The sequence below is a fragment of the Chiroxiphia lanceolata genome, chromosome 15 (genome assembly GCF_009829145.1).
Source record: "Chiroxiphia lanceolata isolate bChiLan1 chromosome 15, bChiLan1.pri, whole genome shotgun sequence".
In the NCBI taxonomy this organism is placed as follows: Eukaryota; Metazoa; Chordata; class Aves; order Passeriformes; family Pipridae; genus Chiroxiphia; species Chiroxiphia lanceolata.
Genome location: NC_045651.1, coordinates 3,068,869 through 3,093,357, shown reverse-complemented (window position 1 = coordinate 3,093,357; position 24,489 = coordinate 3,068,869). Strand labels below are relative to the sequence as shown.

Below are 24,489 nucleotides of genomic sequence, written 5' to 3'. Positions count from 1 at the left end.
AGCTTGCCTTTCTCAGGAGATGTCAGTGAGAGTCGTGCTGCCGAATAGTGCTCTTTGATTTCAAAATTTGTGCCCCTTCATCACTGTGGTTCACTGTCTTGTAGTCTCTTAAGGTGAGTTTTACCTTGAGAGGATGCTGTAAGGCTTTCATTTGTTTCTGCCTTCATAGAGGTGTATACAGAAGTGCTGGCAATACAGCTGAGATTTGAGAGGCTGGACAAAACCTGCTTTTTCAACCCTGCTTCCCTGAAATTTTGAACAGTGATCCTTGAACACAGCCCTGACAATGGAGACCTAGAAATATAAATTAAGGCAACTGTTAGGAGAGTAACAGGTGTAATTAAAAATGACCTATCGAGGAGACTTTTTTAGAGTTTGATGTGTGTGTGTGTGTGTGTGTGTGTGTGTGTGGTTGTTAGTTTTATTTTGGGTTTTTTGTTTGTTTTGGGGTTTGGGGGTCTTTTTTTCCTCCTGTTGCATCATTGATTCTTCTGTGGTAGAACCAGCGACTCACTACTCTGTGAAATAATCTGTTCCAAGTTACTGCCCAGCCTGGGGGAAGGGTACCAGAAAGTGTCTGTAGATCTGTAGGGAAAACGACCTGATGTACTTATGTCAATGGGTGAGGTGGGAGCCTGGGAACGTGTTATAAGATGAACTGCACCTTGCCAGAACCGTGGTGCAGCCCTGTGGTGTTGTCTTCACTTACATCATGCCTGGATGACTGTCCTGTGTCCTGCCCATCTCCATCGGTAATGGACACATTGTTTTGCTTTACTGTGAATGCTGTCTGCCTAAAGAGGTAACAGAGAACTTGTCTTTCATTGTGTAGCTACGAGTGGGGGATAAAACTTATAGAAAATACTTAATGGGACACATAAAGATGAGAGAACTCCTGTTCCCTGAGGTATTTCACTCTTCCGAGAGGATTTCTGCTCTATGGGTTGCATTTAAACAGACATACAGAGTTAAGGAGTCACTGGTGCAGTTGAAAGACTTTGCAATTTGTGTGCAGTGACGGTTTATTTTGTTGGGCCTATACTTCAAAAGGCAAAACCATTCTATTGTGGACAGACACGGGTGGGTTTTTTTCTAATATCATGGTCTCACCCTATTATTTATTGTATGAAAACCAAGGAGAGTGTGTGGGATTCCTCACCTACATCCATGTCACAAAGCCAGGAAAAGGTAAGCAGTTTCAATTTGGTTTTAGCGTCTCCGCACTAGACCCAGATGAATTCCACGCGAATTCTTGTGTTCTGAACACCAGCGTACTGTTATAGAAGGAAGATCGAGGATAAAGTCTTCTTCTGCAGAGGAAATAGCTGAAATATCTTCAAGAAGAAAATACAAATGAGGAGATTGAGTTATGCATGCTCAGCAATGCATAGGGAAGATAAAGTCATGAGACCAGAAGCGGGGTAGGCTTTATTCACTGAAGATCTTCCTAGATGTGGTTCCTGGGTTAGTATAGGTGTTCTGGCAGATGTACATATCAATTGAAATGCCTTTAGGAAGGTGAAGAGAAAGAGGAGAGAAGAAGAGAAAGAGAAGAGGAAGAGGAGAAGAATCAATTTTTACCGCTTTGAAGGAAGGGAAATGTTCTGAAGGGAAATCCCGGAGCTCGTCGGCCGAGCGGGCGGAGCCACGGCCGGTCCGTCCCCGCACGGAGCCGCAGCGGCAGCGGGAGGTGGGCAGGAGGCGGCTGCCCACGGAAGGAGCCGCGGTCGGACACCAGATGCCGCTGTTGGCCGCGAAGGCGCCGTGAGACACGGGAGGGCGGCAGCTCCTCCCCGAGCCGCTGTCACGGTGCCGTCAGCGGGAGGAAGGATGCGGCGAACCGCTCCGGGCGCGGCAAGGGGAGAGCAGAGCGGCGTCCCCCTCCTGCCAGGGAGACCTTAGCACGGCCATGTGGGGGGCGGCGGAGAGCCGGGCAGGGCCAAGGAGGGGGCCGGAGGCGGCGGCGATGGGCGATCGCGTGTGGGGTGCGGTGTTGCGGGTGGTGGCGGTGCAGGCGGCGTGGGCGCTGTGCTCGGGGCAGGTGCGGTACTCGGTGCCGGAGGAAGCCAAGGCCGGGACGGTGGTGGGCCGTGTGGCGCAGGACGTGGGTCTGGAGGCGGGCGAGGCGGAGGCGCGGCGGCTGCGGCTGGTGTCTGCGGGCCGGCGGGCGAGCGTGGAGGTGAGCGGGGCGAGCGGGGCGCTGGTGGTGAGCTCGCGGCTGGACCGGGAGGAGCTGTGCGGCAAGAGCGCGCCGTGCGCGCTGCGGCTGGAGGTGCTGGTGGAGCGGCCGCTGCGCGTCTTCCACGTGGAGCTGGAGGTCACCGACATCAACGACAATGCCCCCAGCTTCCGTGTGAACGAAGAAGCTCTTAACATCCCGGAATCGTCCCTAGTGGGTTCTCGTTTTCCGCTGGAGGGCGCGTCTGATGCGGATATCGGAGCGAACGCTCAACTCTCCTACACACTGAGCCCCAGCGAACACTTTAGACTTGAGCAGCGGGGTAATAATGACGAGGGTGCGTCTTTGGGTCTTATTGTAACGAAACCGCTGGACCGGGAGACGATGCCGGTGCACCGGTTGTTGCTGACGGCGAGTGACGGGGGCCGGCCGTCTTTGACAGGGACGATGGAAGTGGTGATCTCGGTGCTGGATGTGAATGACAACGCGCCGAAGTTCAACCAGTCAGTCTATAAAGTTAAAGTCTTGGAGGGTTCAGAGCTCGGGACTCTGTTAATCACACTTAGTGCCACTGATCCAGACGAAGGGATCAATAGTGATATTATATACTTATTTGGTAGACATGTCACTACAGAAGTTAAAGAAATGTTTACTATTGATGAAAACAAAGGAGAAATAAGACTTCAAGGCAAATTAGACTATGAAGAAATGAATAGTTACGAGATTCCCGTAGAAGCAAGAGACAAAGGTTCCCCGCCATGGTCAGGTCACTGCAAGGTGTTGCTGGAGGTGCTGGACGTGAACGACAACGCGCCGGAGGTGCGGGTGACGTCGCTGTCGGTGCCGGTGGCCGAGGACGCGTCTCTGGGGACGGTGGTGGCCCTGCTGAGCGTGTGGGACCGGGACTCGGGGTCGAACGGTGACGTGCGGTGCTGGGTGTGGCCGTCGGGTCCGTTCGTTCTGGAGGCGACGTTGTCGGGGTCGTACTCGCTGGTGCTGCGGGAGGCGCTGGACCGGGAGCGGGTGTCGGAGTACGAGGTGGAGGTGCGTGCGGAGGACGGCGGTTCTCCGTCGCTGGGCGGCCGCGTGGGGCTGCGTGTGCCGGTGTCGGACGTGAACGACAACGCGCCGTCGTTCGCGCAGGCGGTGTACACGGTGCTGGCGCGGGAGAACAACTTGGCGGGCGCGGAGCTGGCGCGGCTGTGGGCGCGGGACCCGGACGAGGCGGGCAACGGGCGCGTGAGCTACTCGTTGTGGGAGGGCGCGTTGGGCGGGGGGTCGGGGTGGTGGGGGTCGGGGTGGGCGGGGGGTGTGTCGGCGTCGAGCTACGTGTCGGTGGAGGCGGAGAGCGGTGTGTTGCGGGCGCTGCAGCCGCTGGACTACGAGGAGGTGCAGGTGCTGCAGTTCGAGGTGCGTGCGGTGGACGCGGGGGAGCCGGCGCTGTGCGGCAACGCGACGGTGCAGCTGTTCGTGCTGGACGAGAACGACAACGCGCCGGCGCTGCTGCCGGCGGCGGGCGGCGGGGCGGAGGCCGGGTCCGGGTCGGGGGAGGCGGGGACGCTGTGGGCGTGGGCGGCGTGGGGTTCTCCGTCGGGTCAGGTGGTGGCGAAGATCCGGGCGGTGGACGCGGACTCGGGCTACAACGCGTGGCTGCGCTACGAGCTGTGGGAGCCGCGGGGCAAGAGCGCCTTGTTCCGCGTGGGGCTGTACAGCGGCGAGGTGAGCACGGCGCGGGCGCTGGAGGAGGCGGACGGTCCGCGGCAGAGGCTGGTGATCGTGGTGCGGGACCACGGCGAGCCGGCGCGCTCGGCCACGGCGACGCTGAGCGTGTCGCTGGTGGAGGGCGGCGAGGCGGCGCTGGCGGCGGCGGCGGGCTCGTCGTCGCTGCTGCCGCGCTCGTTGGCGGGCGGCGAGAGCGGCTCTGGGCCGGCGGCGTTGGCGTCGTCGGCGACGAACGTGTGGCTGGTGGTGGCGATCTGCGGCGTGTCGAGCGTGTTCCTGCTGGCCGTGGTGCTGTACGGGGCGTCGCGCTGGGCGCCGCGGGCGGCCGTGCTGTCGGGGCCCGGGCCCACGACGCTGGTGTGCGCCAGCGAAGTGGGCAGCTGGTCGTACTCGCAGCGCCACAGCCGGAGCCTGTGCGTGGCGGACGGCGCGGCCAAGAGCGACCTGATGGTTTTCAGCCCCAACTTCCCGCCGCCGCCCGGCGCCGCTTCAGAAAACGGTTCTGCTGGGACGGGACCATCTCTTTCTCCTCTTACTTCGATCATGGTAAGCGTCTTCACAGTCTTGTATTTTTATTACTTTCTCTTGGGTTGTTCTATTTACGTGACACTTTTCATGGATCTTCGATGCATTAAAACACCTTTTCTGCAGTGAAATATTTAGGACGAAGTCTTAGCTTTGTGGTGGTGTTGAGTGTAGGCGTGATAATTCACGTTAGACATGCATGTTCGCCTCTTGAAACGTCATTGTTTCGTTATCTGAAGGCCTCTCAAAATTTTTATGTCGTCTTTTCTTGTTTTTTTTTTTTTTTTTTTAGTCTTTCGTAGGACGTTATCTTTAATCATATCTGTTGTAATGGTTTTTTACCGTCAACTTGGTGTCAAATTGCAGTGGTGGGAGTTAGCGGATATTTTGTTTCCCTGCTTTAATTGTGTTTCCACCTGTGAACCCCCCCGGAATTGCCGAGGCCTTTGGATATTTCCTCAGGCTGAATGCAGCTATTCTTGAAGGATGTGTGGTTACTCTTGGTTTGATGAATATTGTGTTTACATGTGCGTCGACTCACTCGTGGGCTTTTTTATTCAGAAGCCGGTCCTAAGAAGCTGAAATACATGAGGGGATAAATATGGGGGCGGAGTGAGTGGAAGAAATGTTGGTCGAGGTCATGAGTACTATTGTGTCTGGAAATCTGGTGAAAATGTGCAGGGGAGTGGAGTGAAAAACAAGCTGCTTTATGAAAAAATGGAAAACTCTTTGAGGGAGAGGGTGTTCCCCGACCTTTCCACACGACCTTATCCTAATGTTTTCGTAGTGATGTGGCGTCTCTTCTACCCTATCCATCCCAAAAACGTGGTGTGGAAAGTACAGTCCGCATTTGGTGTGAGCGGAGAGAGGCAGGAAGAGTGTTTAAGGGAAAATTATAAGGGAGGGTTTCTGTGTGTGGTGTTGAATAGTCCAGGGATGGTAGATTGAAAACTTTTGGTTCTCCCAGCAGCAGAGCAGAAAAAGCAAGAGAACACACATTCGATACTGGTTTTCTCAGTAACCCTGCCTGCAGAGCACTTGCTGAATTAGCGGGTGGTTAGAACACCGTTATCGAGGCAGCTGATCTTGTCCATGCGCTGCTGGCACTGAATCGACCCTGTTCTCATCTAGACCGGCTTCAAAGCACTCTTTGAGATGAGACGTTAGGGTCGCGTTTAGTGTTTCTTGTTCGGTGTTAGAAAATGAACACAGCTTTTACGGGGAAAGTGAAGATGTCTTCTATCCGATTTAATTTTCTCTATAGCTTGTAAAACCAAGTGTGCAAAGCTGTCAGGGTAATAACAAGCAGGACTTTTATATAATTTCTTTTCGTGTTACGAGTTTAATTCGCCAAAGATTCCCGTTTGGATGACCTCCGTATTTTTAAGACGCAGTGGTATCTTTAACGCAGTACGTGTATTTTGACAACTTATATTTTTTGGGTTTTGAACTAATAGAAGCTCTTCAGACGAAGGACATGGATTAGAGAAATAAAATAGCAGATCGTTGTTTCTGCCATTGTTTCTATTACAAGAATGGTGTTTATAGATGCACCAAAAACAGCAGTGAAAGTTGAAAACTTCATATCCTTTTTGAGAAGTATCGTAGGAACGGGTTCTCTCCCGTTGATGATAGAAAAGTGTTTGAATGTGTCCCACGATTTCCTCTTTCCTTCTCGCATCTGTTTTAGATCACTTAGTACCGCCTTTGAGTTCTTTGTGTATTTGCTGGGGGTTGTTTATTTAGTCTCCTTTGATCATGGCCGGTGGCTGATGTGCTTAAGGGGACTGAGTCATCACCTCTTAAGTACCCAGTGAACTGCCTTCACTTGTGAGTAGCGAGGTTTATCCCAGTGCTGTAGAACTACCGCTTTCTTTCGTTTATTCACCTGGATGTGATGGAGGGCAGGACCATGATGGTTCGCAGCAAACCGCGATCTTCTAAAGGAAAAACTTTTGGTTAAGTTCATAAACAGATTTAACTCATTCTGTAGAAGAAGATGGAAAATCAGCATTTGCCCACGGGAGTGGGAGGCGACTGGTTTCCTCGGGTTATGACTAAGAGTGATGTGGAATCTCTTAATGCCGATTGTTTGGGCAGGGAAGGATTTGGTTTCCCTTCGGTTCCTCTTGGTTTCTCGGACTGCAGTATTGAATTAAAGATCCTATCGGTGTTTATTATAGACGCACACTGCCAGGAAATATTTCAGTATTTCTTTTAGAAACAGAAAGCAATCTCAACTTTAGAAACAGCTCGTGGATGCTTTTGCTTCGTGGCATATTCTGGGCAGGAGTCGTTAATAGAAAGCTCTAGAATATCCAGCAGTGCCTTGAATAAACGATACCAATTTCGCGCAGGGTTGTCAGTCGCTGCAAGCGCAGGCTTTTCTTCCCGCCGCACATTGTTTTTGGAGAGTGATGCTGATTACCAGCGACGTTACCAGGCACACTGCAGTCCTGGCAGCCGAGGCACGGCTCGCAGCCGGGAGCGCTGCCGAGCGCTTCCCCGGGCGGCTCCGGGAGGCGGGAGAGGCGGAGGAGCAGCGGCTGCAGCGCTCGCCCGCCGCGGTGGCCGGAGGTTGTTTTGCAGCCTCAGAACTGGGGGTTTTACAGGCAGGGAAATGCCCGACACGGCTGCCGGAGGAGTTGCTGGAGACGCCGCATGCTCGGAGCTGCTCTGCCGCAATAGCAGGACTAGACCATTCCTTCCCGGTGTCTGCCGTCAAGTCCGGTGGTCTCTGACTGGGAGTCAATAGACCGATCTGTGCCCTCGCGTTAGAGAGACAAGTTCTTGCCTGCGATATACTGAATAGCACGTTGTGAGTCCGTATTTCTGTGGCTTCATATGTGTAATGAGGATTTTTGTAGGGTTCGCTGAATTCTAGAAATCCTCTGCCTACGAGATTGTTCTCCCGGGCTCCGGATGGCTAAAAGTCATCTCCGCTCCCGTTGTCCCCGCGGAGCAGCTGCGGTCTCCCGTGGCTTTTTGAAGGGCATCCTGACATCTCCGCCCACTTTGCCGGCAGGCACAGCCTGCCTTGGCGGAGCGGGGCTCGGAGCTGCCGGGAAAAGATCGGGTCAGCCTGGCATTGCTGCCCACAGTTCTGTCCGTCCCGTCCGCCGGGAGAAGCACGGGGCTGAAAGGGAGCCCCGAGGGGCAGGGGGGGACTCCCACGGGCGACAGCGTGGGCTACCTGCCACTCGTCCCTATCAGGAGGAGCCCGGTGTTTCGGGTCGCCGCGGTACCCCCGTCTTTCCTCTCGTCTGTCCCCATGTGAGAGGCGGTAGCGGGGTCCCTGCACTTGCGTCGGTGGCTCCGCGCTGGCGATTTGGGCTCTGTCCGAGGAATAACTCCGGCCGTCCTCAGTCCGCGGGCAGACCCTCTTTACTGTCGGGCTCCCATCACTGTGCGAGCTCTTCATGTGCTCCTTCCAGGCGGAGATGAGAGCTGGGGCTGCCGGTCGGTTTGGGGACAGCTGCTGCGGCCATCGGTTCCCCTCGGAGGAAAAACCGCAGGGCTGTCGCTCCGTCTGCTCCTCCGGACGGATTCAGCCTTTTCTGCCGTCTTCAGCTGAAGCGCAGTGTCTTAATTCAGCACCAACGGGCGTCCTTGGGATTTTCCCAAGCCCCGGTGCCGAGCGGGACGTGTCCTGCAAACCTCCGTCGAAGGCACCGCCTCTGACGGATTCCCCGCGGAAACTGCGCCCTAAAATCATCTCCGACGTAATGATGACGTTTGAACACGAGCGTCCCTTCGTGTGGAGCGGCCGTGTGCTCCACAGCCCCGACGTGACCCGGTTTTACTATTCGCCTTTAGATTTTTGCCTTTGCTGGCTTAGCAGTTCTTTCTGGCAGCCACCGTTGATCCGAGCACAACATGCAGGGCTGGACTAGTGATGTCTTATTGCAGGAGAAGGGGCGGATTGGCTGAAAATGGGAGATGGGGAGGGAGAAAGAATACAGAAAGGATGTTCAGGGCTCTGAGGAGGTGTAAGTGCAGCACTGCAGCTGCCTGTCGGGTGGAGGAAGAGCTCTATGAACACGTCGGGGAGTGAGACACGATGAGGGGTCGTGTAGCAGTGAGTGAGACCTCAGAGGTCCGGGACCACGCTCTTGGGATCAGAGAAAGCTGAATTCCTTAGTGAGTCATGTCACACTGGCTTTAAGAATGGGTCAACCCCAGGGAAGGGAATAGGGAATGGTTTGGATATGGCAAACTGAAGGCACATGTGAGATCACAGACGGGGAGTTTTAAACAGGGCTTACATTATCCACTCTGATTACAAGAGAAGTGTCTACATTAAAGTTGTTTAATGCAACTGAGTACATTAATACAACAAAAGATCATAATTAGGTTAAGTGACTTGAGATGGAGAGGAGCCCTTTGAGATTGGAGACCTTGAAAAGAAGAGTTAGGTGGAAAGGCAACCCAAAAAGAGTGTAAAGGCACCTTTGAGACCATCAGGGCAGCTGAATGTGGAAGGGAAAACTCAAACAGGCAGGGAGGAACATGCCTGGGATTCTGTTGAGCAGAGCAGTGACTTCTCACAGAGGGCAAGGCTGGATTCTGTGCCCGGGGCACAACAGCGTTACTCCCTTCATGGCAGGAGTGTCTGCAGTGTAACTGGCCCTGGATATTCAATATTACTAAGCACTGGATCTCGGCTGTGATCCAAACCTGTCTACCTGAGCAGTATGTGGATCAGGCAGTCATCCATGCTGGATTGGGAAGGCAATGTGGTGGGATCTGGGTGTTGAGATGGACTGGGAGTTGTTCTGGTCAGTGAAGCTGCCTGACACATCACTGTCCACAGTGGAAAAGGACAAGAGGACAAGGGATGCCAAAATACTAAAGCAGGGTGGTAAGCTTTAAAAATGTTGTTAAAACCAAAGCAAATTGAAGGTTCTCTTAGAGCCCTGTAAACAGCATTGGGCAATGCTGTGAATTTAGAGATGTAGCAGAAAGATGAAGAATTTATTTCATGGTTAATGAGCATTAAATGAATAGAATAAAGACCAGGCTGCCAGATACTTCTCAGAAGGTAAGTACACCTTGGAAAGAAGTAAATGTGCAATTACTTTGATTTTTGGGCATTCATTAATCAGTTTCTGCTGGCACTGCTGGTATTTTGGGCACCAGTATGCATAACAGCAGCTTGTCATTTTGATATTACGTTTAAGGAAAATCTGCCTTTGAGGGGGTTTGTCTGTTCAAAAGGAGGATGTTGGGCCCAAAATTCTTGTGTTTCTTCACTGTAAACCAAGTCACTGATGGGAGAGTGGAGGCTGTGTGTTTTATCTCTGTGTACATCTGAGGTATCAACATGTGGCTGTCCTGGTCTTTCTGGACAGATGGATTTGTTCTTACTGCAAGACAATATTAAGGGAAATATGTCAGTCTTTCCTGTGACTTTGTTAGGTGTTATTGCATGGATTCAGGGTGTTTATAATGACTACTTCACTACAGTGCAGTAAACCCAGCAACTTTTCAGGTATTGTAGATGACATCATATCCTGGCAGAAGAGGAATTCTAGGGCAGATTTGGAGTGGGGAGAGTCTGGATGACAATTCTGTGGTGACTAGGTGGGAATTGGAGATTTCTGCAGTTAGCAATCAAGGAAAAAAAAAGGGGTTAAACAGCATACCATGAGTACTTACATTGTATACTGTGTGCAATGGTTTTTGAACAAATGTATGACCTGTGTGGATGCACAGCAGCCCTGCAGCTCCAAATCTCAGCACCTGGCCCCCCCCTTCCTCCCTCTCCTCCCCCTGCAAAGGCTTCCCCTGGAGCTGGAAGGGGTGTTGTAACATCAATGCAGTGGAAATAAAATGCAACATTCAGGTACTGCCAGAACCTACTGAAGTTAAAAGTCATAATATCCACAGACAGTTATGCTGGAGCTGACCAAGACTTGCTTCAGTGTGGGCAGGATAGGAACCTGACCGTGAGGTTTTTGCTGAGTTATGAAGATGCAAACAGATGTATTGATTTTTTTTTTTTTTTTTAATTTAATGTACAACTTTTGGCCGTGCTCCAGATTTTCTCCTGCTTTGAAAGGTTTTGATGCTATGTATAATTGAAGTGTTCTGTTTCACTTGCCTGGCAATGCTCAGCTGCATGAGGAAACGCCGTGAAGGGTTAAGATCTGTCCTTGTCACACGTTTGTAGCCTCTTGCTTTTCCTACATCAGAAGGAAGCTGGAAACAGAAGAGGTTGGAGGTGCTGCCAGGGCTTGGGGCCCATCTGTATAAGCTGCTGCTGAAAATCGTTCCAGGAGGATATTTTGAAATATTTTCTACCCTCTGCCACCTGCTTGGGGGGTAGTTGGGAACCGTGCCCTTCATGCGGAAAGTTGGGGGACCAGAGAGCTTTGATGTTATTTTTTTTTTTCCCCAGTCATCATCTGCAGTCTCTGTGTGGTACCAGCTCATCTTTCCCCACAATTCCTGGGCATGCCCTAAATGCAAGATCTCTTTGGCACCGATATTTACTTCTTTACAAGTAAAGACTGCTGCAGCCTCCCATTTCCCCCCGCCACCTGAGCCATCCTCATCCTGCTTTGGCGGGCTGGATGGGAGCTCGTCTGTGGCTGGGGGTGATCTGACTGTCACAACAGAGATCCTTCTCTCCAATAATCCGTGTTAATTTACCTTGTCCAGAAGGTGAAGCAGGAAAGAGACTTTTTCCTTTTTTTTTTCTTCTTTTTTTTCTCCTCGCCCTCTCTTTTTTTTTTTTTTTTTTTTCCTCGCGAAGTTTAACAGGGGTAGAGTCGACTGCCTCCTTTAATTGTGCTCTTAGAACCCCCTCTGGGAAATGTTGTGCTCAGCCGGAGCGTGCCTGGGCTGTGTTGACCCATGTTTAGCCGATGCCTGTCACTTCTCATCCGCCTTTCCCTTGCACCGCGGTGCTCTGACAGCGCGCGGCAGCGCATCCTCTCGCTGCCTCTCCCGCAAGGACCGCGGCGAAGGGAGGACGGGGCGGGGGGGTCTGCTCTGCATCTCTTCACGGAAACACATCCATGACGCGCACTCGGGGGCTCGGACGACCCCCCACTCCCCCTGCTCCCCGCACCCGCGTCTCCGTCGGGGCGTTAAAAAACAGGGGAAGGAAGAGGAGCGGGGCGGGGAGGAGGAGAAGCAGCCGGCGGCCGGCGGGACAGCGGCGGCGGGGGGAGCGCAGCCCCTTCCCCCGGCGGCGCAGGTGTCGCCGCGGCCTCTGGGTGGCGTCGCCGCCGCCGCCCGTCTAAGAACCGAGCGGGGCCGGCGCGCCGGGCACAGCGAGCGGCGGGCGCAGCGCTGCGGAGCTGCCGCCTCTCCCCGCACGGCAGCCGCCGGCCCGGCGCGGGGGGGGAGCGGAGCGGCCGCGGAGCCTCCCGCGCCTGCAGGGAACTTCTCGCCTTTGCCACCGGCGCGCCCCGGTGCCTCCCGCCGGGAACTTGGGGGGGGGGGGGACGTTTGCTGAAATTCTGGATTATGTTCCTGCCGAGCCGGTCTGCGGGGAGCTGAGCCAGGGGAGGAAGCATGCGGGGCTATTTAATGGTCTTCTGCCTTATTTGCTGCACCGCGGACGGGCAAATAGTGTATTCCATCGCCGAGGAAACAGAGCGTGGAGCGTCTGTTGGGAACGTAGCGAAGGATTTAGGAATAGATGCAGCTACACTTTCAGCTCGGAGATTTCGCATGATCACCGGTTCAAGTAAGCAATATTTTAATATAAATGCCAGCACGGGGGCTTTGACTGTTAACGAGCCCATAGACAGAGAGCAGCTTTGTGAATTGAAGTCTGTCTGTCTCCTGAATTATGAACTCGTGTTAGAAAACCCTCTAGAGCTTTATAGGATGGAATTTAAAGTCTTGGACATAAATGACAACTCCCCCAGCTTTCCCTTAAGTGAATATCATATAAGTGTGCCTGAGTTCCTGTCACCTGGGGCACGGTTTACACTCCCCAATGCCCAAGATCTTGATGAAGGTGCTAACGGTGTCCAGAATTATACTCTGAGCCCCGACGAACATTTCCATTTGGAAATGCAGATACGCGGGGACGGGAGTAAATATCCTGAACTGGTGCTGAAGAAAGCCTTAGACAGGGAGCAGCAAGCCACTCACAGACTTGTGCTTACAGCCAAAGATGGTGGGAACCCTCCAAAGTCCGGTGATGTCCCGGTAATTGTGACTGTGCTGGATACCAATGACAATGCACCAGAATTTGAGCACTCGGTCTACAGGGCGAGTATCTTGGAAAACTCCCCCAGTGGCACTTTGGTAGTCCAAGTGCACGCCACGGACTTGGATGAAGGTCCAAATGGAGAGATCAGGTATTCATTTAGCAATACGACTTCTGCTGACTTACAGCGCATGTTCTTAATTCACCCCCACACCGGGGAGGTGACAGTCAATGGCGTTTTAGCTGTTCAGAGACCCCTTCTCGAGATGCTTATTGAGGCAAGGGATAACGGGGCGTTTGGCATGTCCAGCACAGCTAAGCTGCTGGTGGAAATCACTGATGTGAACAATCACGGCCCGGAGATTACAATTACATCCCTTTCCAGTCCCATTCCTGAGGATGCTGTTCCTGGCACGGTGATAGCTCTGCTGAGTATTTTGGATAAGGACCCTGGGGAGAATGGGAAAGTAACCTGCCACATCCCTGACAACCTTCCCTTCCAGTTAAAGCCTTCCCTTCAAAACTACTACAGACTTGTCACCAGTGAGGTTCTGGACCGAGAACTGATCAGTGAGTACAACATCACCATTACTGCCACAGACTTGGGTTCTCCACCCATCACCACTCAGAAGACGGTTTGGGTGCAGATCTCTGACGTGAATGATAACCCTCCTGTCTTCAGCGCTGACGCATTTGATGTGTTTGTGGAGGAGAACAATCCACTCGGTGCTTTTATCTACCAGGTCTCGGCATCTGACCCTGATATAGGGGAGAATGGACGGGTTTCTTACATGCTCAGGAATTCCACAGTTGCAGGCAGTGCCCTGACCAGCTTTCTGTCTGTGAACTTGGCCAATGGGAGCATCTATGCAAAACGTGCCTTTGACTTTGAGCAGCTTCAGAGCTTCTATTTCCAAGTGGAAGCCAAGGACAACGGGTCACCAGCCTTGAGTGCTGCCATAACAGTGAATGTTTACATCTCAGACCAGAATGACAACGCCCCAGCCATCCTGTACCCCACCAGCCAGAACGGCTCCATAGCTGTGGAGGTTGTGCCCCGCCTGGCTGACGAGGACTACCTGGTCACCAAAGTGGTGGCGGACGACGAGGACAACGCTCAGAACGCTTGGCTTTCCTATCACCTGGCCCACGCCTCTGACTCCACCCTGTTCCAGCTGTCCCCGCACACGGGCGAGCTGCGCACCACGCGCTCCATGCGCTCCACCGACTTCCTCAAGCACAAGGTGGTTGTGGTGGTGCGGGACCACGGGGACCCTCCGCTCTCCTCTACCGTGACCGTGGGCATCCTGCTGGCCGACACCCTGCCCCAGGCACTGCCCGACTTCGATGACGGCGGGGAGCGAGTGCCGCTGCTCAACGCCACAAACATCTACCTGATCGTTTCCCTCGCCTGCGTCTCCTTCATCTTCGCCGCGTTCCTCCTCTTCCTCGCCGCTGTGCGGCTGTGCCGCTGCCGGACTTGCTGCTGCTGCTGTGGCTGCTGCTGCCCAGCTGATGATTATAAAAAATATTGCTACAGTGTGCACATGCTGCCCGGCTCCCACCTCCCACCGGACATGCTGGAGGTCACTGGTGTGGGTAAACTCACTCACACCTACTTGTACAGGGCATCTGTAGGTCTCGGGCCTGGTAACAGCAGCATCCCAAATGGTGATGCTGGGAACGTTCCCAGTGGCTCAAGGTTACAGGTGCCAGGGCCCTGCATCCAAGTGCAGCAGGTCCAAAGTGACCGGTTGAGTGCTGTCCTCGTGGTAAGTACTTCTGCCTTTCTCTTTTTTTTCTCCCAGGCACGTGGCCTTGTGTCTGCACTGGGATGCTCCGTGCAGAATGTGCTGAGGGTATTTGTAGGAAAACAGGTGTCAAGTTCATGACACCTGGAGGAAATATGAGTTTCTTTTATATATTTCCTAAAACCAAGAATCTCTTTGTCTGAAATGTGACTGTGGGATGACAAAAGAGATTTGGTTTTTTTCTGCACAATCATTAAGGAGCTTCAGACATAATTGAAATTAAAGAAGATAGAAGTGAAAACTAAATACCTTGCAAGTCAAGCCAAGTCTTCAGAGAGCTAGGTAGGGGCGTGGTGAGAGTCCATACAAGTTTCTAAGCCATGAGTGGTTCTAAGCTACACTGTGTAGAACCTGTGATTTTATTTTTTTAACAATTTTTTAATCCCCACCCCCACATTCCTGAGACTTTTTCATGGAGGGAGAGTAGTTTGCTGAGCCAAGATGTTGGTTTACAATGCCCAAGGTAAGTCTGAGGTGGAATAGTAGGAGTTCTAGCACTTTTTTAGGAAGTGTGATTTGTACTGCTCATCTCTGTTTCCAAGCCTTCTATAGGTTTTGTGAATCTAAAATAATTTCCTTCTGAGCCTCTGACCAAGCTGGTTTCTTCTCAGTAGCATGATGGGTGACTTTGCAGGAGAAAAGAATCTTTACTGTGATCCCAGTGTAGGGCTACAAGGTCTCATCTGCTGGGTGTTGCTCTGTCACTTGTCCAAGACTCAGTTTTCTTATATATTTTTAATAGGTGTTGTGAGTCATCTGTGTATTTTGTGAACTTTTGAGATGTTTTGCTGCAGACTGTCAAATTCCTTAGTGTGTATAATAGTAGCCAAGTCCTGTTGGCTCTGTCCAGGCCAGTGCTCTGTGTCTGGGAAGAGCTTCTCCAGATGTTTCTAAGGAAAATGTGAGAACCCAGGTTAGACAGACATGGTATGATCTGCTTCCTGCCATTGTTTTTAACCTGGTTTACAATTATTAGAGGTTGTCCTGAGTCTGTAACCATTATGCTTATTTCCATTTTTGAAATATTTAATGTACCTTTAAATGTATGTAAATGCCCAGTCCCTTTTTGAAGGGTTGTAAGGGTAGGTTCAGTAACTTCATTGGATAATCAAACACATATCCAACTATATAACACTTGATTTTATGACTCTTGAATTTCAAAGTAGTGCACTATTGTAAATTTTCTCCTCTAGAAAAGGTTCCAATTAGTTTCTCACACCTTTTTTCAACCTATTTGTCTGTTGACAGGGTCAAATAGGTTTGTGGGCTGTATTTTTTGCCCCATCCCTCCCACTTTTTTTCTGACACCTTTTCCACTGGCAAGGAAGTATATTTTGTGAAATATTTGTTATTTGATTTGCACATGATGGTTTACCTAGTCTTTAATCAAAGTCAGAATCAGTTGAAAGTTCTGTTCTCTGTGGCAGCAGAGGGTTGCACGTGTTGTGGGTTTCTCACCATGCAAGGGGGGGGTGTGGAATACCTAAATCCTGCAAAAGCAGAAAAATTGGTGTCTTTCCATAAGAAATTGTGGAGTCCAGGCAAACAACAGTTGGCAGTATGTAAAGAAGAATCTGTTCCTAATGCATTGGTGTTCTTTGGGGGTGTCACTAGTTATTCTGAGAATCTGAAAAAAGGATGAGTTAGAACCCTTGTAGCAGGGAGTTAACAACGTTTTTGGCAATCTCTTAACTCAGAAGGTGTCTGCAAGAATTTGATGGTGTCTTGGGGGTGTAACCTTGCCTGGAGAGTAGTTCATAATTGCAAAACTTATATAACAGCATTTATATATGTAAAGTCAAAAACTGGCACACCTCATTTCCTTGTTCCCAAAAAGATCTGGAAGCTCAGGTTACCAGCACATTAAAGAACTTACTTATAATAAAAATACAAAAGTATCCCTGATCTCCATAATGAGAACAACTAAAATGCATCTTGTTACATCTCACTGTATTTCAGTCATTCAGATGAATTTTTAAACTTGTAGCATGAGACACTTTTTAAGGAGCTTTTGGTAGTGGGTGAAAAAAAAATCCCAGATGTCATCTTTGGCAATTTTAATTCCTTGGCTCCTAATACTCAGAGATGGGCTACCATGGCTGTGACCTACATGGAAGGTCCAAAGGCTTTGCAGTAATCGAGCTGAGCAGGGGATCAGAGGCAGAGACTGAAAACCCATCTACCCTTAAAACCAAAATAACACTGGTTATTACTAACTTGGTGCTGATAATTACAGTGGCATTCCAGCTGGAGAATTAACTACATATGCATATTTACCAGTTGAAATTTCAGTAAAAAAAAATTGAAATTTAATTTTAGATGTGGTCTGTAAGTGCTTTCAGGCTGATTTATCTGGAGATGAAAATATAAACCTATGTGACCCTCTGAGCTTTTGAGGAGAGATCGCTGTATTGCTCTCAAAGAGTATAAATTTAACAAAAAGAAAGCAACAAATATTTAAAAGGTGCTGGGAGCCACTTCATAGTTATAATTCAAAGCACTGGAAGGTGTTTCAAAATTACGGTTTTAGCGGAACTTAAATATACCTTTACCTGATTTTGTTGAGTTTTTTTAAATTGAGGAAGTGATTTCAGTTTTCAGTATAAGTAGGATAGAAAAAGAGTTTTTTATGAAAAGTTAAATGAAATTCTAGAAATCAAACATATTTTCAAAATTTAGGTTAACTTCTTTGTTCTTTTTCTGCTTTTGCTACTGAACAAAACTATAGGCTTGGGTGATTTTTTTCATGTGCAGACGCATGAGACCCTTTCTGCTTTTACATTTTTTATTTGGGTTGGAGCTAAAAATAGCCCGATGTATGGCCATAATAGCAACAGAGTAAACTGTAATTGTATCTCTTTCACTATTTTGCTGTGCCTTTCTGCAACATGGCATAAATGGCAGATAAATGAAAAGCATGGAACGCTGGTGTGTTGTATGAGAGACAAAGGCACCAGTGGTTACTAAAGTAAGCAGTGGTCCACTGACTTATTATTGTGATGTAGCCGTGGATTGCTGCAGCCCTTTTATTTGCTTGTGTTGCCCATTGTGCTGCACAAAAGGCCTGTAAGATATTTCCACATTCGGAGCATCGTGACCTCTCTGTGACTTGACATTCAATATTTGGGTTACGTCCAAAAATAGAGGCAAACCTTGCAATGGAGAATATTTCTCGTGGAACTGTAATGGGAGTGGAATAATTCTGTGCAATGTGACACGCGTTTCCAGTGACAAAAATGGATACACTCACTCTGGAGCAGGGGCAGGCAATCCAGGCTAAACTGCTGCAGGCGAAGCATCAGTTGTTTCCTCTCTTAAGTGATGACCAGATATGTGTCCAAGCCCTCCCTGCATCTCATCCTGAGGGGAATATGCCTCCATAACAAAGTCAAATATAAGAGTAAAACATCTCCCCCATTTTTTCCTGTCTGTGCTGATAACAGCCTGCCTAGAACCAGCAGTCTTATGCCCACATTGCAAGAATTCAGTTTTTAAGAAGATTTCTTGGCTGCAGAAGTTACTCTTGGGGTCAGGCCAAGAAAATCCTAGAAGGAGCGAATATCAAAGAGAATTCAGCAAGGGAAAGTGCTGTAGATCTCCCTCTTTCTGACCACTTCAGCTGCCTTTTGCAAAGAAGGATGCAGCTCTGAAGTTCAACAAAAGAACACTGAGTCCTGGAAAGGCTACAAAGGGCTGGGCTGAAACTTTACTTGTCTGATGTCTGGCTTGGAGTATTATTTTTGGAGGTAGTGGAAAGGAGAGTGGCAGAAGCTGTAGGTTGACACAAGGCCTTGAGGGGAGGTGGAGAGTAATATGAGTGTGTTTGGAGAAGCAAAAGGCAAAGGCAGCAATGGGCAGGGATGGATGAGGTTGAATGGTGACCTGGGCTGAGGGAGAGTAGATGTGAGTAATTCTTGTGTGAAAGCACAGAACAAGAAAAACACAATTTGGATCAAGTCCAGTCCTTTCCTGTATACGTCACCATTTAATCTTAAATATTCAAAGTCAAAGATTTAAATATAAATTGTAAAAATGATAATTTTAATTGCAAAATTCTCTAGGCTGTGCCCATTATTCCTACTGGAAAGTTATTCCTGTAAGGCTTTAAAACACTGTTTTGACATCCTGCCAACAGTTCTTTGCTCTGAATTTGTAGACATTTGGTTTTGTGCCAGCAATTCCCTTTTAGTGTAAGTAGTTCTTTCCCTCATTGCATCTTGCTTTCTCCACGTTTAGAAAGCAACCACATATTTTCTTAAGCTTTGTTTGACCAGAGTAACCAGGTCAATCTCTTTCAGTCTTTTTTCCTATGATCACCTCTTTACTTGTCTGATTACACTGATACTCCTTCTCAGCACCTGTTTTTTGTTTGTGGATATATATTTCTTGCAAATATATGACTGAAATTATATATATTTCAGACAAAGGGCCTTCTGTATACTTAGAAATACTTCCTAGTCCAGGGCACAGGGAATACATCATCTGATATTTCTTGGGAGGGCAGTTATCTTCTCCATAGTTGTAATATGTTGATTTGTCAGTTGTGTAAGTGTTATTGCAGAACTTCTTTGGGATAGAGGTGGATGGGGAAAAGGTTAATGCCCAAGATGGTGATTCTTCTCTCTAAATTAACCCACCTAAATGCTTGATGTTTGAACCTTAGATGTTAAAAAGTCACAGCCTACTCACACCTACTGAGAGCAACTCACCCTGTTCATCTTAGTCAGAAGAGTTTAGACAGTGCTATTTGTAGGCTGAGACTAAATGCATTAAATAACCAAAATGAGTTGATGTAAGGTAGGAACTTATGGGAATCTGCACTTTGGGTTATTAGATGTCATCCATTTCTGTGACAGGTGTCAAGATTTTGAAGTGAATGATGCCATATGATTGTCTTCTGCAGTTGTTTTTGGAATAGCCCAACTTCTCATGTGTTAAACTTTTCCACATAGCACTGTAGTCAATGCTTTTGTAAAATCAGAATAGATGAGATGAATTTGTCTTTCCATTGAGGAGAATTGAAGACCAGCCTAGCAAATAGTTGTCTTTGATAAATCTATGAGCATTTCCCTTCCTTTTCCGTGTGCCCTCTTCTATACCTTCCTCCAAATTTGTATCCAAACAGGGTTATAGGCTTGTGGTCACACAGGCTGGATTTTACTCTTCTAAATTCCTGTCTTTGCAGTTGCTTTCCTTCAATCCGATTATTCCACTCCAGACTTGACAGGTTTTTATTAAAAAAAAAAAACAAACCAACAACCCAACCCAAAATCTCTTCAATCTTATGCTTTTAATTCTCAGTTCTTTCAGACATCAGTGATGGAAATCAGGCAGTGGGGATTTGAGGATACTGAACTCCCAGCATTTTGGTTCTGCCTCGGTGACAGTGATTTCCCTTCCCTTGGAGCAATTTGTCACATAGTCAGTGTCAGTCTCAAGATACTGAAAATAGAGGAAAATACAGATTAATTGTTGTAAGATGGGGTGGTTTGTCTAGGGGATCATTGGTCTGTGTGTGCCATGTTTTTGTACCATTGGCCTTTGCATCCTCTGTATCCTGTTGGAGAGAAGCTGCTGGACTTTTAGTGTTGCCCAGTGTAACTGTGCTACTGCTGTGTATTTTGGGGATTACAGGTAGCTTGTTTCAGTGTAACAAAAGGAATTCTGCTAAAGGTGTGACTTGCTGAGGACTATTTAAAATCGCAATTAATCAAAAGAACGGCAACAAAATCCAATATCCCAACTGAAAAGGGAGGTGATCAGGCACATGGGAGTTAAAATATTCAGTTGAGAATTTGTAAGGCAAAGAAGTGGCCAGGGCAACAGCTCAGAGATTTGGTGCTATCAGAGGATTTTGGAGAATAAAAGCAAACTTGACCAATAAGGCAAGTAGAAATTAAGTATCAGAGAAAGAAGGTACATTAAGAAATAAAGAAGTAACTTGTAGCCTCTGGTCTTTGAGTGGCCTCTCTAAGGAAAATGAACAAGTTTTTGTTCTTTGGGTTCTTTCTTCTCCAAAGGAATGATTTTTATATTTTGATCTGTTAGTTCTTCCATCTCCCTCATGGCTGGTCCCAGTCTGGTGGGTCTTGACACCACGTTTAGTGGCTTTTTATTTCTTTATTCTCCATAAACTGCCTTCAGAAAGTCAAACCTCTTTGCACAGCCGGTCTGAAAAATCAAAGTTTAAGATGTTCCCTCACAGAACCTGAGGGTATTGATTCCAAAAGGTTCTGTGCTGTCATTCCACAACCTTTTCCAATTCCTTTGTTGGGGTCAGAAGCAAGGAAGCAGGGAAGTTTTACAGCTGAGTGAGCTCTTCATCTTTTGAACTACATGGCTGTTTGCCATGTGTCTTGGGAATGTGTTTTAGACACCTTCAGACAGTCTTGTGGAGCATGGCCTACATCAATTCTATTTTATATATATTCCTCCAAGTGAATCCTTCAGTTATTTTGATTTGTTTTGCTGGGGGGGTGTGTTTGGTTTTGTTTTTTGTTGTTTTCTTTCTGTTGGGCAATCGTGAATTCCCTAAAGATAATCAAACTCTAAAGCTCTTTGTTTTCAATATCATACTGGTAGGAAGAAAATCTGCTGGAAAAAGGAAGTGATTTCTTCTCTCCAGTCAGAGGAGATTGAACTGCCACCTTGTCTCACCTTTTTGGGGCCGATGAAGTAAAATCATGGTAGCAAATGACTTGTCTAATCAAAGTTGCCAGCTGGAATAGCTTCAAAGGGTTTGGGGTTGTTGGTTTAGGACTGCTATTTGCACTTTCATCTTTGTTTTAATCTTATTATATATTTGTCTGGGGATTAGAATTAGCGAGTTCCTGTCTTCTCTTTTACAACATCGTGCTTCTCTACAGGGCATTCAATCTCTTTACTGCATCTCACCTTATTTGATAAACTACAGGAAAAATTAACCTGAGTTAATACAGAACATGGAAAGATGCCAGTTTGATCATGGTCAGAAATGGCTGCAGAATACAAATGTTCACTGAAGAATATTATCGTTTTGGAGTCTTAATCTAGTAGTGAGGCACTTAACTATTTTTGTGTAATGTTTTGTGAAAAACATTTCTTCACTCAAGCTGCTCGAAGAGGACCCAGATATTTTTGGATAAAATCCAAAACCATCAAGCCCTGGAGCTGTCACTGTTGTATGAATTAATAGTTCAGCACCAAGTGTTTCTCTTCTGTATTGCTTTGATTATCATCTGGGACATGGGGACAGTGTTTTTTTATGTGGGCAACTGAGGTTCTTGGAAAACTTGGAAAACTGGCAGTGTTGGAGTTAAACTTGATTGGGGGAAAAAAATAACAGCAAAATCAAACCACACAAACCCACAAAACCCACCCAAATCCCAAGCTCTCCCCTTGCCCCCAAATCCCCACCAAAAATACCCCACCAGAGCCCAAAACAAAAACCAAATCCCCAAAAATAATGAGAGGGGAATTAATGGAGTTAGGCAGTAGTTTTCCACTGCCTAACAGGCACTGCAGTGATGGAAAGAGGGGAAATGATTACAAATTGCAGCAAAGGAAATACTTGCTGGATATGAGGAATTCTTTCTCGTGACAGTATTGGAAAACAGAGGCAGGACCCTGAGAGGTGTTGGGATTTTAGTCCATGGAAATACTCCTAGCTTGACTGGATAAAAATCCTAAGCAACCTCATCTGCCTGTCAGGTTAGCCCTGCTCCCTTTGTATAGAGGTCTCCTGAGGTCCTTTCCAACCTAACTTTGTTTTTCTGTGATTCTTTGAAATGTGGCAAAATATAAATATTTATAAGTTGTTATAGCCTTTCCAAAAATAACAGTTAATTTCATTTCCAAAAGCCGTGCAGAAGTGTTTACAGGGGTTCTGTATTTTTCCTAATAGGTGCTCAAAATCCTTTATAAAAAATATGAAAATCAGGCTACAACATCTGAATTTCTTCCCTGTCAGATGCACAGCTGGTGACATCCTCTCTTGTGGATCCTAATACTGGGTTGTGTCCAGCTGCAGCTACAGTGATGGTTGTACCCCAGTAACTCAAGTTTAGGAAGCTCTTGCTTTGCCACCAAGCACGAGATCAAAACCACACAACGTAGCTTTGGGGAAAGTTTTAGTATCTGAAACCAGCTTTTTACTTTTAATTGTAGCCTTGAGTTCTCTTCTGCAAGAATTTTTTTTTTTTTTCTGCAATAGAATGGCTGTTTTCCTTTACTGGAAAGCATTTATGCTAATAATTCAGCTCTCACACAAAGCCTAGATCTTGCCCTTGTTTTCAGCTCCACGTAACTGAGAAAATTTTAATGTTCTTCTCTCTCTCCCCTTATGAAATGAGGTTTCCTTAGGTAAAACAACACTGGTGACAGCGTGGAAGCAGCTGTTTGTCATGTGCACTCAGGTTTCTGGGTAACTGTAAACAGGGAAGACAAGATAATACTTGGTGGAGTATCCAGATTCAGTGGGAAGCTGTGGAAATGGCTCTACTCGAGCTCTTAGTTTGTAGTGTGCTGTACAAGAATCTGTAGCTCTTATATTACCTTTTGCAAGGAGATTCTGCTCCTTCTGCTGTGAAATCCACAGGTTCTGCTGCTCTGCCTTGAACCCGTTGGTGACTCTGGTACCCAAGCAAAGCTGATGGAAAGGGATTATGTATGATCACTGTAGTCTGATTCATTGACAGAAGCAATGATTGAATGTCATCAGGGGGTTGGTTAAAGGAAATGTCAGTTTTTATACATGATATGTACTGAATAATTGAATTTTCTATGTATGGTCTCGTTTGAAAGGATATATTGTGGTAATGTTTTTGTGTTTCTCCTGGATGGCATTTTGTGAACTGTTAAAAGCAGTGCTGAAGAGGCAGACAGATTAATGGGGTAGAGATGCCTGCCAGATTAGAAATACCAATAAGCTAAAATTAAAATAGAAGTGCAGGTGTTTTTTTTCTGATTTAATATAAAACTCTGTTTACAGGACATCATTGTTAATAATTCAAAATGAACCTGTACTTACCTAGGCTTATACCTGCACTGTATCATTGACACCATCTGAGAGCTAATTGTGATGGTGTCAACTGCACCAATCCTTCCAAAATGAAGTCCTGCAAGGAGTTTTTAATTCCTTTTTCCCTTCTGCCAGTTGACAAGGAGGTTTTTGGAATAATTCAAAAATCTCTCCTTTAAAATATGAGGTGATAATCTCCTTTGTAATAACCTTTTGAAGGCTTACTTCTGTACTTGCCATCAAGATTCTAATTAATTTTATCACAAGTTATTCATTCACTGGGCTTCTAACAATCTTGTGGTCAGCAGTGCAAAGTATAGGTGGGGAGAATAAAGAAACATTTGAGCACCTGCAACCCTATTTCACCTCATTTCACAGCCTTATTATGCCCCCCTCACAGGATTATTATCTGAGATTACATTGTTGTAAAACTCATGGAGAAATTTAAGATTTGCACTGGATTGAGTATTCAAGATTAGACATTTGACTGAGTTTTCAGGATTGGTCAGCATGCAGATTTTCAGGACTACCACTGATGTTATTCTGCCATTATAGAAAGGAGATGATAATTTGTTTAATGAATCAGCCCTCCTGGAGTTGGAGGATTTTGAGGAGTCTTGGATTCCATCTCATGGCAGCCTGAAAAGCTGAAGATAAATTCAAGTGTCCCACTTCTCTCCTAACTGGTCTGTAGAACAGAAATCATGGTAGAACAGAAGTAGTAGAAGAATGGAATTACAATAGCTAAGATTTTGTTGTAGTTCCCCCCCCCCCAAAAAAAAAACATTGCCATATGTTTTCTCACTTGTTAAAAAATATACTGGCTCTAAATAAATCATTGTCTTGGCATAAGAGTTTTTTATGTGTGGGCTGGTAAATCTCCTTGTGGCTGTCTAAAACACATTAAAAATCTCAATAAAATGTATATTACATTATCTCATAATACATTTCATCTCTCTATACCCAGGGCTTTCAGTCACCTCCTCAAAGGTAGCAGAATTATTCTATTTATTTGCCATAATGCTGTATAATTAGATTGTTCCAAGTATATGTTTGGCTGCTGCTAATGCTCAACCCTCGTTTG

General features: G+C 47.4%; 1 protein-coding gene across 5 annotated transcripts in view; it reads left to right on the top strand.

Annotated features, from left to right (window-relative positions):
* Positions 1–24,489, top strand: part of LOC116794237 (protocadherin alpha-C1-like) — a 96,626-nt gene that overhangs the window by 4,067 nt on the left and 68,070 nt on the right. The window contains exon 2 of one of the 5 annotated variants that reach the window (XM_032702767.1): positions 2,318–4,447. The exons of 1 other annotated variant lie outside the window; for it this stretch is intronic. In XM_032702767.1, the coding sequence (XP_032558658.1) occupies positions 2,318–4,447 (2,130 nt within the window). Of the gene's footprint in view, positions 1–1,778; positions 4,448–11,811; positions 14,369–24,489 lie in introns of those variants that run through there. 3 more of the 5 variants (XM_032702770.1, XM_032702765.1, XM_032702769.1) reach the window with 3 other exon arrangements.